General features: G+C 42.0%; 1 protein-coding gene across 6 annotated transcripts in view; it reads left to right on the top strand.

Annotated features, from left to right (window-relative positions):
- Window positions 1–14,682, top strand: part of CTPS2 (CTP synthase 2) — a 306,531-nt gene that overhangs the window by 9,743 nt on the left and 282,106 nt on the right. For 3 of the 6 annotated variants that reach the window (XM_089693654.1, XM_089693655.1, XM_089693656.1), the window contains exons 2-4: window positions 651–709; window positions 5,645–5,850; window positions 7,037–7,207. In XM_089693654.1, the coding sequence (XP_089549780.1) occupies window positions 666–709; window positions 5,645–5,850; window positions 7,037–7,207 (421 nt within the window). In that variant the 5' untranslated portion in view covers window positions 651–665. Of the gene's footprint in view, window positions 1–650; window positions 710–5,644; window positions 5,851–7,036; window positions 7,208–14,682 lie in introns of those variants that run through there. The other 3 variants (XM_089693658.1, XM_089693659.1, XM_089693660.1) reach the window with 2 other exon arrangements.

Here is a 14,682-nt window from a genome sequence, read left to right as displayed (position 1 = left end):
TCTCAGCAGTGCTCCACACCATGTATCAATGAGCACCGCCCAAGACGGCCACCTCAGTTGGCCTCATTGGCGGCACCACCCTTCCTTCAATGGATATGTAACCTTGGATATGAACTGACCAATCAGACATCAGATAAACATTTATGTCCAAACCAATAATGTTTTCTGTATCTTGGTGTTGGTTACAGAGGGTCTCGTTTGCCTTTATTGCACCTTTCACGTGGGCAGCCTGGGAACAATAAAAGTTGATCTGCGTTTTTGCTGGCCCTCAATCGCTCACTCATAACTGAACGTGCCACTCGGGCGAGTACACCATACCACAGCAATTTCTCATGACGTGCCGAGTTTGACAGATAGCAACTTGTGTCACACTTTCCAATGTAAGTGAATGGGACCATGCAGTACCCTTGCAAATTTGTGGAGCAGTCCCTCAATGCAGAATTCGACAAAAAAAAAAAAACATGCATCAGGAATCCCCTACCAGCAAAAACTCTAAATAAAATATGAAGAAAGTGTAGCATTGACATTTTTTGCATAGATAAGAGAGTTTATCAGAAGCAAGAAAAAGTACTAAAATGAAATTCATTATTAGGAGCTGTCCTATGTAGTTCATTTCATGTTTAGAAAACCTCCTTTTTGTTGCTTTACAGTGAAGAGATCAGTCAATGATTGGAAGGAAAGTTGTGAATTATTTTACACGTGGAAAAAGGTAATATAATGTACATTTATTTACGGTATCTCTCTTTTTCTTTAAAGTGGTTGTAACATATACCCAATGAAGTGACTGGCTTCAGGTGATACACAGAGATTAAACAAATCCTCCTACATAACTTTTACCTGTTTATCTGCAGTCTTCTCCTCTCTACAGCCATTCAAAAGTGCTGAATTTATAAAGCTTGTCTAAAAGTTAAAAAAGGGGGAGGAGAGCTGCAGTTACACCCTGAATAGCTTAGTGAGGAGAGTTCTGAGAGTTGATTGGAGAAAAGGGACACACCCACCTCCACACAGCATACAGGAACAGAGCTGAGACTGTCAATCTGCTGAAGGTCCCTCCCTTGTCACCATTTTTCTCTTGGTGTCAGGAAAACTTGTCAGAAATGATTTATGCTATTAGCAGAAGAACGAAGCAGCAGAGAGAAATGACACATAGTACACACTATAGAAGGATATGCTTTGGTCATATCTCATAGCTGAGGTTTACAACCACTTCAAGTGGAGTTCCAGGCTATTACTAACTAATCTTAAAACTGCTCCCATCCTCCTAACACTTATACTAACTACCCTCTAGAAGGATGGTGCATATACAGTTGCAAGAAAAAGTATGTGAACCCCTTGGGATTGCGTGGCGTTTTGCATGAATTGGGCATAAAATGTGCTCTGAATGTCATCTAAGTCACAACAATAGAAGAACACAGCCTGATGAACATAATACTACACAAACATTAGATGTTGCCATGGTTTAATTGCACATAACATGTAAACATTCACAGTGCAGGGAGGAAAAAGTATGTGAACCTTTGGACTTAATAACGGGTTGACCCTCCTTTGGCAGCAATAACCTCAACCAAACGTTTCCTGTAGTTGCAGATCAGACCTGCACAACGATCTGGAGTAATTTTGGACCACTCCTCTTCACAAAACTGTTTCAGTGTAGCAATATTCTTGGGATGTCTGGTGTGAATTGCTCTCTTAAGGTCATGCCACAGCATTTCAATCGGGTTGAGGTCAGGACTCTGACTGGGCCACTCCAGAAGGCTTATTCTGTGCTGTTGCAGCCATTGTTTTGTTGAATTACTTGTATGCTTTGGGTCATTGTCCTGTTGCATCACCCATCCTCTGCGGAGCTTCAGTTGGCGGACAGATGGTCGTACATTTTCCTGCAAAATGTCTTGATAAACTCTGGAATTCATTTTCCCATCAATGACAACAATCCGTCCAGGCCCTGAGGCAGCAAAGCAGCCCCAAACCATGATGCTCCCTCCGCCATGCTTTACAGTGGGGATGAGGTTTTGATGTTGGTGTGCTGTGCCTTTTTTTCTCCACACATAGTGTAGTGTGTTCTTCCCAAACAACTCAATCTTGGTTTCATCTGTCCACAGTATATTTTGCCAGTAGTGCTGTGGAACATCCAGGTGCTCTTTTGCAAACTTCAAACGTGCTGCAATATTATTTTTGGACAGCAATGGCTTCCTCCGTGGTGTCCTCTCATGTACTCCATTCTTGTTTAATGTTTTCCTTATTGTAGATGTGTCAACAAAAATGTTAGCATGTGCCAGAGATTTCTGTAGGTCTTTAGCTGGCACTCTGGGATTCTTCTTTACCTCATGCAGCATTCTGCGCTGTGCTTTTGCAGTCATTTTTACAGGACGTCCACGCCTAGGGAGAGTAGCAACAGTGCTAAACTTTCTCCATTTGTAGACAGTCTGTCTTACCGTGGACACATGAACATCAAGGCTTTTGGAGATACTTTTGTTTTACCCTTTCCAGCTTCATGCAAGTCAACAGTTCTTGATTGTAGGTCTTCTGAGAGCTTTTTTCTGCGAGGCATGGTTCACATCAGACAGTGCTTCTTGAAACCAGTAAACCCAAAACAGGTGTGTGTTTTTTAAGGGCAGGACAGCTGTCAGCAACACCTCCAATATCATCACACTGATTGGAGTCAAGGTTGGTTCACTCCTGGCTCCAGTTAGCTCTGGGAGAAGTCATTAAGCTAGGGCCTTGCATACTTTTTCCTCCCTGCACTGTGAATGTTTACATGTTATGTGCAATTAAACCATGGCAACATCTAATGTTTGTGTAGTATTATGTTCAGCAGACTGTGTTCTTCTATTGTTGTGACTTAGATGATGCTCAGAGCACAATTTATGCCCAATTCATGCAAAATTCCACGTAATCCCAAGGGGTTCACATACTTTTTCTTGCAACTGTACTTACCTATTCTCAGGGCGCTCTGGTCCGGTCATGTGTTCGGCTCCCAGAGGTGTCTTCAGTGTAGAGGAGGTAGTGCCGATAACAGATGCCCCATAGTAAGCCTATGGGTGACGTCACCACCCAGACACTGCAGCTCACTGGTACATTCCATAATGCCAACAGAGATTGACAAATGTCAAAATTTTATATACTTTAACATTTTGCTTGCATTTAACATTCACTTTTGGTATTAATGGAATTTCCTAGATGAAAATAGCTTTCGCTCTTCAAGAAACTTTTTCCATCTCGCTCCTTCATACTTTCTCGTCACTATGGGGGAAAACAAGTTATGAGATAAAAGCAGAGGCGTCCCTAGGGTAGGTGTCACCCGGTGTGGTAACACTTGGTGACACCCCCTCCGACGATCCCTGCAGAATGGATCGGATCTGCGAATTGAGCAAAATGGATCGTTGGCATGCAACCTATACGGAGTGACACTGGACCCGCTCCAAGAACAGGTGAGTTGTAAAGAAAGCCGAAAGCGGGGATCGTCGGCTTGCTTTACAACTTACCTTTTTGTGGAGCGGGTCCGGTGTCACCCCGTGTGGTCGGTGTCACCTGGTGCTGGCCGCACCCTCCGCACCTGCATCAGGACGCCACTGGATAAAAGTGCAAACAGTTGAATTTCCAATATAAATGTTAGTCTGGTGTTTAACAATGTTGAATATCCTGCATTCTCCAACTTTGATTATGGATGTCTTCTTCGTATGAGCAGTACTTTATACCTTTGTTATCAGATGTTGAAATGTGAATAGAAAGGAGGTGAGGAACCCCAGCCAACAGTGGCTTCCTCTAGTGCAACCTTTCTCAACCTTTTCAGTAGGAACCCTTGATCTAGCTTTCTGATCTGAAGAAACTCCTTCTAATAACTACTATATCTACAGCTCATGATACATTAGTGTAATGGTCACTGGGTGGAATCCCCCTCTTACAGATGACAACAACATCACTGGTGTCAGTGGTAGCTTCTGTGAGAGCTAGAAATTGCTCACTGCTCGAGGAACCTTGGACAACCTCTTGAGGAACCCTAGGGTACCACCAACCCTGGCTGAGAAAGACTGCTCTAATGTATAGGTTATATCAGGGCTTGACAAATTTGTTTTGAATCTAGGAGCAAGCTAAACAAGTTAGAAGCCAGTTTTTTTTAACGTAGAGTGGGTTGGCAGTGCCCAGGACTTCACACGATGCGATTTGTAACACTACAATTACAGCAAAACCACACCAAGTGTTAGGCGCCATTGAAAATAATGAAACCTGAACATGAATTTTGCAATTACAGTGATTGTGCTGCGATCTCAAAACGCTTAGGTGTGAATGGAGCTGCACTGGTTCACACACATGTGATTCTGGATTCATTTTGAAACTCAGATTTGCACGACAATCTAGATATTATGTGTTCCTATTGAGGTAGTTCACGCAGATGCGATTCACACGCATTGTGTTTTGAGTGCCATTATCAAAAGGGTCCTGTGCGAGTTTGCAGCAGTGCGCTCCAGACTTGCAAGTGATAGAGTAGAGTGGCATTCGGAGATAAGTGTTCACATATGATTGCTATTTACTGAAGTTTTTGCATTGAAGCCTATGGGAGGCGTTTTCCCACTGAAGCCTATGGGAGGCGTTTTCCCACTGAAGCCTATGGGAGGCGTTTTCCCACTGAAGCCTATGGGAGGCGTTTTCCCACTGAAGCCTATGGGAGGCGTTTTCCCACTGAAGCCTATGGGAGGCGTTTTCTCATTGAAGCCTATGGGAGGCGTTTTCCCATTGAAGCCTATAGAAGGCAGTGTGTAAACCCGGCACCAGGATGCAATTTCTAGTCGCCATGGCAACGTGGCGCCTGGGAAGCCTTGAATTATATGAATAGCAAAAATTTCATTGCAGAAAACAAAAAAATATCTGGAAATGCTGTTATTTGTAAAGAGAGTGAAGATCTACAGAAAGACCACCCATTCCAGCCTTGATAGCAACTGCTATGAGCTGCTTTCCTAGCACCTCTCTAGAAAACATTCTTCATATATTCCTATGAAGGAACCAGTTGGAGACCAGTGACAGGAGTAAAGATATAAGGGGAGATTTCCCCATCAGGGTTACAAACAGTAAATAGACCCGGCACTAGGAAACACCATTTTGAATAGAGTTTTCTATTAACCGTATAGTCTGTACTGATATGTGATATAAGCAAATTAAAAATCAGAAGATACCTAACCCGCTGTGAGGAGAGGGGAGAGAGCCGCAGAGTTTTCAAATCCCCAGAGCTATGGCTGTTAGTTATGTGACAGCATGGGATCGGTGCAGGAAGGTTTCCCACACCGCTCCTGTGGGAACTCCTGCTATGACAAGTCTGGGTTCACCCAGGAGCAGTGGGGAAGCAGAATGTGACTTGGACAGGAATGACACTTCATTCCTGTTCCAATCACATGCCATTCATTTCAGTGCAGTTTGCGCCCATTCATTTTTTGGGTGGATGCAAACTGCACCGCAGAGTATTGGTACTCTGTATCGGCGAGTACATGACCGAAAGCATTGGTACTTAAAAAAAAGGGTATCGTGAACCCCTAATAGATATAATAAGATACCATAGGTACAGATCTGTGTAAAAAAAGTGTTGATATCTTTTCACATTTGTATAATATCATCCCTTCCACTGTAATATTTATTTTCTTTTTTTACATTTCAGATTTCTTTTTCAGCGCTACTACACAGCACATAGAGCACCAATGAAGTACATACTGGTGACTGGCGGTGTCATATCTGGCATTGGAAAAGGCATCATTGCAAGTAGCATTGGCACAATCCTGAAATCCTGTGGGCTGAGAGTGACTGCCATTAAAATCGACCCATACATTAATATTGATGCTGGGACCTTTTCACCTTATGAGCATGGTATATACTCAGTAATACATAGAAATATATTTTTTGTATATATATATATATATATATATATATATATATATATATATATATATATATATATAAAACATATTTAGCCAAAATAGTTCTATAATCAGTAATAAATATAAAGCATGTTCACACTATTCTGATATGTCATGCTCCAAAATCAGCAAAGAATGCAGCCTGGCAGGTCCTGATACCTCTATATAGGCCTTTGGTTATCACTAGAGGGATCACCAGCAGGAGGAATGAGGTCCTGATTCCCTATTTATACCTAGCATGTCAAGCTAAAATATTGTGCGTGTTCGTAAAACAACAAAAAACGTTTTCCACAGGTGACATTTCAAAAACTCCTACATGTTGTTACTTCAGGGTTAACTGTGAATAATGGCCCTAGATGTATTGCTTTCACTCCAGTGTGCACAGCTACAGGAGCGTATTTACCACAAGGCAGTGGTGGGGCGGTGGTAGTGGAATGCTCTCTTGGGTAGGGTGGGGGCTTGCTGTTTGGCAATGTCAGGCTCTTATCGTGGGGGAGGGGGTTGTTTGTCAGTGTCAGGGTCTCTCCGTGGGGGAAGCCAATTTTTGTGTTGCCTAGGGCAGCACGAAACCTAAATACACCACTGCACAGCATTATGTTGCGTGTAGCGCAAGGAATATTTTCATTAGGGTTACACCGATACTAAGTACTGGCATGAGTATTCGTACATATACTTCCCAAACTGATACCTCTGCAGTGAGATTTGAGCCCATAATGAATGAATGCACTAAGATCGCACTGCAGAGAGTTGCATGCTATTTGAACAGGAATGCTGTGCGATTCAGGCCCATACAAAATGAATGGGCTCAAATCCCACTGCAAAGAATCGCTTGCGATATGAACAGGAATGTGGTGCAATTCCTGTCTGAATCACGTGGTTTCCTACACTTTTCATTGAGTGACATTGAGCCTGAGCTTACACAGGAGCGGTGCAGGAAACCTCCCTGCCATTTTCTAAACCGGCGAGGCCATAAATGAGCTCCTTACTGTAGTAGTGCACAGGGGACTGCTTGTCCATGCTTTGATTCTACAGCACCCATTGTTGTCAGGATTCTCCAGATGGCCTGTTATATTATAGTATACATTTATTCTATGTTACCTTCATATTTTCTGCCATGTTGTTTTCTTGCTTTCCAGGAGAGGTCTTTGTGCTGGATGACGGGGGAGAGGTGGATTTGGATCTGGGGAATTATGAGAGATTCTTGGATATCAGCCTTTACAAGGACAATAATATCACCACAGGGAAGATTTATCAACATGTAATTAACAAAGAGCGGAGAGGAGATTACCTGGGAAAAACTGTACAAGGTGATCCGTGCTATGAGTGTCTTACCTGTGTACTATAATGGGATACTTGTGTCAGCTAAACATGATTGATTAATGACATTTAATATGCTTTAGTAAGAGATGATTCACACACATGCGGTGCGGATTGAAGCTCAGGTTTCACAGCTAATTGACACAGTAGTTGTTCAACGGTTCAGGTCAGGTTTACATCAGGTTCAGGTCAGGATTTTATCCTGTTTACACATTTTTTTTCTGTTTAAAAACCGTTATGCAGGCCATACATGGGTCGAATTCCAAACAAATTTTCTTTAGAAAATTGGAAATTTTGTACGTTTTTTGTAATGCGATGGTGCCACCATTGATTTTGAAATTCAACCAACCAAGCGTTCAATTTCTCCTCATGTTGCTACTGAAAGCAATTTTCGTGGCCAAGAATTTTCTTTTCTTTCCAGGTCACAGCTTTATATTTCTTGCCACGATTCTCCCATCATTGATTCGAAATTTGTTCGTTTTGCAAAAAATGTCCAACATGCCTGATTACTTAAATTCGATGGTCACATGAAAATTGGTCATTTCTGTGACCCACTAATGGTGTAAAATTCGAACAAAAATTCTTAGAAAAGATTTTTGAAAGAAAATTCTTTCAGAATTTGACCCATTTATGGCCGGGTTTAGTTAATAGCCTGTAATGCACACCTGAACCGGACCGTGCTGCTCAGAAATCGGACATGACTCTGTCAATCCGCACTGAATCCACACCACCAGTGCATCGGACATAAGTGAACAGCCACAATAGGAAGCAATGTTATTTTACATATCATGCGGATTGGATGCGGTTCAAACCGCATCCAATCCGCATATATGTGAATGGGGCACTAATGAAAGTAATTTGTAAAAGATTTATTTAGGCTGACAACACGTTTCAATTTGATTGTGTAAACTCTTGTAGATCAATCAATATAATACAAGGGACTGCTTGATTGGAGATAAATTGAATGGTTTGTTAGGTGCCAGTTCACATATATACGGATTGGATGCAGTTTGAACCGCATCCAAAACACATGACGTGAAATAAAATTGCTTCCTATGGTGCACTGCAAGTGTGAATTCAGTGCGGTTTCAGTGCAGTTTTTAAAAGAGAGTCATGTTCGATTTCTGAGCAGTGCCTTCAGGTTCAGGTGTGGAGTACAGTCTGTTGACTTCTATGGGAACTGTTTATAAACCGCATATGTGTGACAAGAAAAAAATCCTGACCTGATGCAAACCTGACATGAACTGCTGAACAACTACTGTTTTATTTAGCTTTGAAACCTGAGCTGCAATCCGTACCACACATGTGTGAATCAGCACTAAACCCTTCATGACCAGATGTTACTGATGCCTAGATGCCCCAGATACCCAGGCCAAATTTAATAGTGTCAGCATGTGTTAACTAACCTAAAGTGGTTCTAAAGGCTTAAGGTTTTTTTTACTTTAATGCATTCTCTGCATTAAGGTAAAAAAACCTTATGTCATCAGGATCCCAGCCCCTCCAAAATGCTTACCTGATCCCGATATCGATCCAGCACTGTGTCCAAGAGCTGTATCTCTTTCTGCTCTCTCTGTCCTCAAAGGACAGAGAGGCAGCAGTGGGAGCCCATTGGCTTCTCTTACAAGGGAGCTGGGAGCAGGTCTGAGCCATATTGTCTGTGTCTTTGGATGCAGGCAGTGCAGCTTGAGGTTGAGCCTGCATGAGTGCCCTCATAAGAAGCGGCGTCTTATGGCGCAGTCACAGAAGAGGAGGAGCTAGGCACTTCAGTGGGAGACCAGACCAGAAGAGGAGGATCGGGGCAGCTCTGTGCAAAACCATTGCACAGTGCAGGTAAATATGACATGTTTATTATTAACCCCTTCCCACCTAAGGGTAAAACAAATGCTAATGCTTAAGCACAATTTTGTAACTTTGACATGTGTTAGTAAAACCGTACATATCATCATGACTACTTTGTACATCCAGGTGAATTATACCTTGTTTTTTTAAGGACAAATTGTGTTTTCATTTGGTGGTAAACGGTAATGGATATCTCCTTTTTTTTAATTTTATTATCAAAGGAAAATTGGCCCAAAGTAGTAAAAAAAAAAATAATTTTTTAAAATGTTAGCTGTATATTTCTTGCTTCTACCATAACTTCCCACCAAAAAACCCAAAATATATTCTCCTGCTCCGGATGATTGCAGCAATACCACATAGGTGTATGTTAGTTGTTGTATGTACCCGTATTCGTCGTACAGCCCAGAAACAAAAGTGCACGTTTTGCTTTTTTTTTTATCCTACCTAAAACACACTGACAGTAACTGACAATTATACTAATTAAAATTAAAAAAAAAAAAATCCTGCCCAAAAAAAAAAAAAAAATACCTACTCTGACCTTTTACTTGACCCTAACACTAACCCTTGCACTGACCTATGTCAAACCATTATCTAGGTATTTTTATTTTATTTTTTTCATAGTGACTGATCACTGTGATAGCCAGTCAGAGGCTATCACAGCAATCAGGTCCCGACCGTTAGTACAGGACTCGGGGCTTCCTGTGGGACCCCGGTCTCAGTAGATTGACTTCTGTACAACTAGGGTGCTCATATATGGATTGAAATTTGGTCGGTCTCTTCAGAACCAACCGAATTTTGTTCCATGGCCTGGCTTCATACTCATATACTTCATCTCCTCACTAGCATTTGATTGCCGTGCTTCATCTTGCTTAGGCAGTCACTAGGCCAATAGCTGATTATACTGGTCAGATTTGTATTTCAGGTTAGGCAGATGGTGATCTATACCACTAGCACTTGACGATGGTTCACAAATGTAAGCTGTCTTGGAAGCTTAAAGTGGTTGTAAATCTCAGGCATGAAAACTGAACAAATTATTATTATTATTATTATACAGGATTTATATAGCGCCAACAGTTTGCTCAGCACTTTACAATATAATGGGAGACAATACAGCAACAATACAGTTCAATACAAGAGGGATAGGAGGGCCCTGCTCCTTGGAGCTTACAATCTAGGAGGGAGGGGCTAGTGGTACTAAAGGTAGTAACTATGGGGGATGGACTGGTTGGAAGAGTAGAAGATTCCATTATTAGCTGAGGGCAGGATAGGCTTCCCTGAAGAGAGAGGTTTTCAGAGATCACCTAAAAGTGAGCAGAGTAGGCGATAGTCTGATAAATTGGGGTAGAGAGTTCCAGAGGATGGGGGAAGCTCTGGAGAAGTCCTGGAGACGAGCATGGGAGGAGGAGACAAGGGATCTAGAGAGTAGGAGGTCTTGCAAGGAGCGGAGAGAACGGTTTGGGTGATATTTGGAGACGAGATCAGTGATGTAATTTAGGGCAGAGATATAAATGGCTTTATATGTTAATGTTTTGAATTTTATCCGTTGGACAATGGGAAGCCAGTGGAGGGATTGGCAAAGCACATATTTCTATAGCGTTTACTTGCCTCTCTCCAAATCACTAAGTGACCAATTCCTCTGTTAGTAGCATGAGTCACCTCTGATAAGTTTTTCTGACACCAAGAGAAAAATGGTGACATGGGAGGGTGACAGCCTCAGCTCTGTTCCTGTATGCTATGTGAAAGGGGGGGTGTCCCTTCCTTCCAACAGCTCTCAGAGCTCTTGTACACTGTAACTGCAGCTCTCACCCCCTGCTTTGTGAGTCTATAAAAAATACTTTTCATCTCTGAGTTTTACAAGGATGTACCGAACAAATAGCTACAAATAAACAGGTGCAACTTTTGTAGGGGGATTAGTTTAATCTCTGTGTATTACCTGAGGTTAGTTTCTTCACTGGTTATAGATAAGGGTTTTCAACCATTTTAAAGTAGATCTTAAAATCTCATAAAAGATGTTGTGCTCAATGTTTTCTTTTAAAGGTAAATTTTTTTTTTGTGGAAAAAAACCAAATGTCTATACTTACCTGCTGTGTGCAGTGATTTTGCACAGAGCAGCCTGGATCCTCCTCTTCTTGGGTCTACCGCAGGCTCTCCTGGCTCGTCACTCATGTCGGGTGCCTCCACAGCAAGCAGCTTGCTATGGGGGCACCCACTACTCCATATGTCCATTCACACACGGAACCGCGGCTTGGCCCTGCTCCCTCTCCCTCCTCATTGGCTGACTGGCTGTGATTGACAGCAGTGGGAGCCAATGGCTCCTGTGATTGACAGCAGTGGGAGCCAATGGCACTGTACAAACTAAGCACTTACGGGAGTATCGATCCCCACCGCTCAGCAAGTGACCATTACGATTTGTGTCTGATTTTGCTGAAAATAATGTTTATTAAAGCAAACAAGGATTGTTTCAGTTAAGCAAACTCGAGCTGAAGTTTATTTAACTTATACATAGTTACATTGGTACAGCTCGTTCCAGTGTAAGTATGGATGTGCCATATCTGTGGGATCCCATAGAAGCTGGAAATCACTGTAACAGGAACCACTACTGCTGTGTTTGTTCCGGTCCCATCTTGAGTGTCGCCATTTGGAGAATACTTTGCATTTTCTCAATTAATACAAAGTATTCTCTGGTTAAGGTGGAGATTGTGACATCAACGCCCTGCCTCTCCACCTCATCCAATCAAAGTGTTTCCCAAATGGGGCCAGTGTTGAGCGAGAGACCTCCTGTGTTCCCAATGCAGTATGGCAGCCGCTCCGCACGGGACCTGGAAGCAAGTGGAGATCACTGGAGTAGCTGTGCCCAATAGTGATTTACAGTGTCCAAAGGGATCCCATAGGTATGGTATATGCACAGTTGCATTGGTACAAGCTGTGAAAATGCAATAGCTAAGCTTCAGCTTTAAACATTGTGTATACAAAGGAGCTTGGGAGAGCTCATGTTCCTAATGGGGATGGAATCTACACAGCCCCAAATGATCCACAATGGCTCAAAATTGACATGGTCCAGAAATATTTAGACAGAATAACGGTGAATTAAGCACCCTGGACCAGGTGGCATACATCCACGGATCCTAAAATAATTGAGCGCTGTCATTTCAAAGCCATTTTTTCTAAGGTTTAGGGACTCTTTAACCACTTGCCTTCCAGAAGATTCACGCCCTTCCCCCTCCTGACCAGACCATTTTTTGTGCTGCGGTGCTGCATTACTTTATCTGACAATTGGGCGGTCATGCAACGCTGTACATAAATGACATTTATGGCCTTTTTTCCCACAAATAGAGCTTTCTTTCGTTGGCATTTGATCACCTCTGCGTTTTTTATTTTTTGCGCTATAAAAAAAAAAAATATATATATATTTTAGAAAATCAGATTTAATCGTAAATTTAGACCAAAATGTATTCTTCTTCATGTCTTTGCTAAAAAAAAATCACAATGCGTGTAAATTAGTTGGTTTACATGAACGTTATACCGTATACAAATGGCAGTGTATATATACTGGAATTTGTTTTTTCTTTATACTAGTAATGGCGGCGATCAGTGACTTATAGCGGGACTGCGGCGGGCATTCTGAAACAGGGCAGGAACTGACTAACCGCCACTGACATCCCCAGTGACACTAATACAGTAATCAGTGCTAATAAAAAGCATTGACACTGTACTAATGACACTGGGCAGGAAGGTGTTAACATCTGGAGCGATCAAAGGGTTAACTGTGTGCTGTGTGTGTGTTTTACTATGTGTACTGTGTGCTGTTTTACTATGGAGACATGCTGCTTTGTATTTTCATGCTGTGCAGAGAAGTACAAACCAGCATGTCTTTGCTGGCAGGAGAGAGACCTGTGTTGTTTCCACACAGGTCTCTCCCCTGTCGGCTTTCCTCGACGATTGCCGGGTGCCGGCGGGGAATCTCCGGCCAGGACCTAGTGATTGACATCCTTAGCCGCCAATGGCGATGCAGGTAGGGCGACGGCAGCGAATCGTTATTAATTTTTTTTTGGGGGGGGGGGCAGGGAGCGCAAGTACCTGGTCTTGCCTAGAGCACAAAATATTCTAGCACCAGCCCTGTATAGGATTGTGTATATAGGATTGTACAAGTTTTTCTTTTTTCCCCTTTTATTGGTTGAACTGATGGACTTGTGTGTTTTTTCAACCAGACTAACTATGTATCTATGTAATTGTGGCTTTTATATATTTTACATACACTCCGATGTCCTCTATCACATGCTTACATTCTATAACAATATATGCTTGTTTCCTCATTTACATGTGTGCAGTGTCATGACATATCCTTTCTAAGCTAAAATATCTAAGCATGTTTTTGGTTTCATGTGTAGGTGAAGACATTCAGTTCTTAGTTTTGGTTTAGTTTTATTTGACTCAGTTTATAGTTTTATTTACAGGCATTGTTTGATTTAAGTAAGGTGTGCCTATCCTGGCTTTTGTCCCAGCTGTCTGTTATCTGTTCTTTCCAGGATCTCTGGCTTGGAGTTGTAGATATTTTTCAGTTCATATCAGTTCATACGGTTGACTGCATGAAACCAATTGTTTTTTTCTTTCAGTGACCCTTTGAAGTTGTATACCGGATATTGGGAAATATGTTCATTCTTTTTTTAAATATTGTTTTAAATTCTGCTTGTTACATACAAATAGTATCTGATTCTAGCTGTATATGTAGATCAACCTTTGTCAACTAGGTTCCTCCAGAGGTCCCTTGTGCTGTGGCTGCTTGACCTCCCATTTGATGGTGCCTGCATAGTACCAGGGCCAATGCCACTTGACAAAACCAGATTTGTGACATCACTGTAAGTGGGGCATTCTTGCCACTGGCCATCAATGTAAGAGGCATTTTTCCCACTGACCGTCAATTTGGTTTAACAGGAGTTCTGAAAATTATTTCAAGGGTTCCTCAGGAGCAAAAATGTTGAGGACAACTGATATAGACAATAGAGATGAGCTCTTTCTCCAAATGCATATCTTGCCGAACTCTGAACTCATGCTCCTTTATTCCAATGTGTTGCCAGCCAGGTAATTTGCACCCTGCAACTTACATAAACAAGCCAGCAGTTCACTGGAGTAAAAAAAGAGAGCGAGTTCAGAATTCAGATAGAGATGATTTTGGAGGAAGCACAAGCTCTTCTCTAATAGACAACAAAATAAGCAAGGTCCAAGGTTTCATAGCCGCCCAGGTAAAGCAAACGCACCTCAGTCTTGAAGATTGCTGATACTATTTCTGTTGAGCTAAGACAGAGCTGCAGCCTTGTGGCTTGAATATTGTGGATACAAGAACCATAGCTTTATGAGTGGTTGCTCAACTGTTGCAAGTCTGGTGTTTCTACTTTTGACACAGTTGTCATTATGAGAAATGGCTCTATAAATATGCTGGACAAAACACCCTTTGAGGTAGCTTTCATAAAGAGCAGGGAATCTTCATCATCTGATAAAATATTTGGAACAGTGTCTGGCGAATGTAGGCCTCTTGCACACGGTACTGATGTTTGGGCATCAGCATTTCTAGGTGTAATTTCAGACTTTTATTTTGCATGTATTCCATGTGATAGTGCTGAATAATCAG

Source organism: Staurois parvus, unplaced genomic scaffold (assembly GCF_062004578.1).
Source record: "Staurois parvus isolate SC_StPar_1 unplaced genomic scaffold, SC_StPar_1.0 ptg000635l, whole genome shotgun sequence".
NCBI classification, from domain to species: domain Eukaryota; kingdom Metazoa; phylum Chordata; class Amphibia; order Anura; family Ranidae; genus Staurois; species Staurois parvus.
The sequence above is the reverse complement of the archived record's forward strand: the minus strand, read 5'-3'. Positions and strand labels throughout refer to the sequence as shown.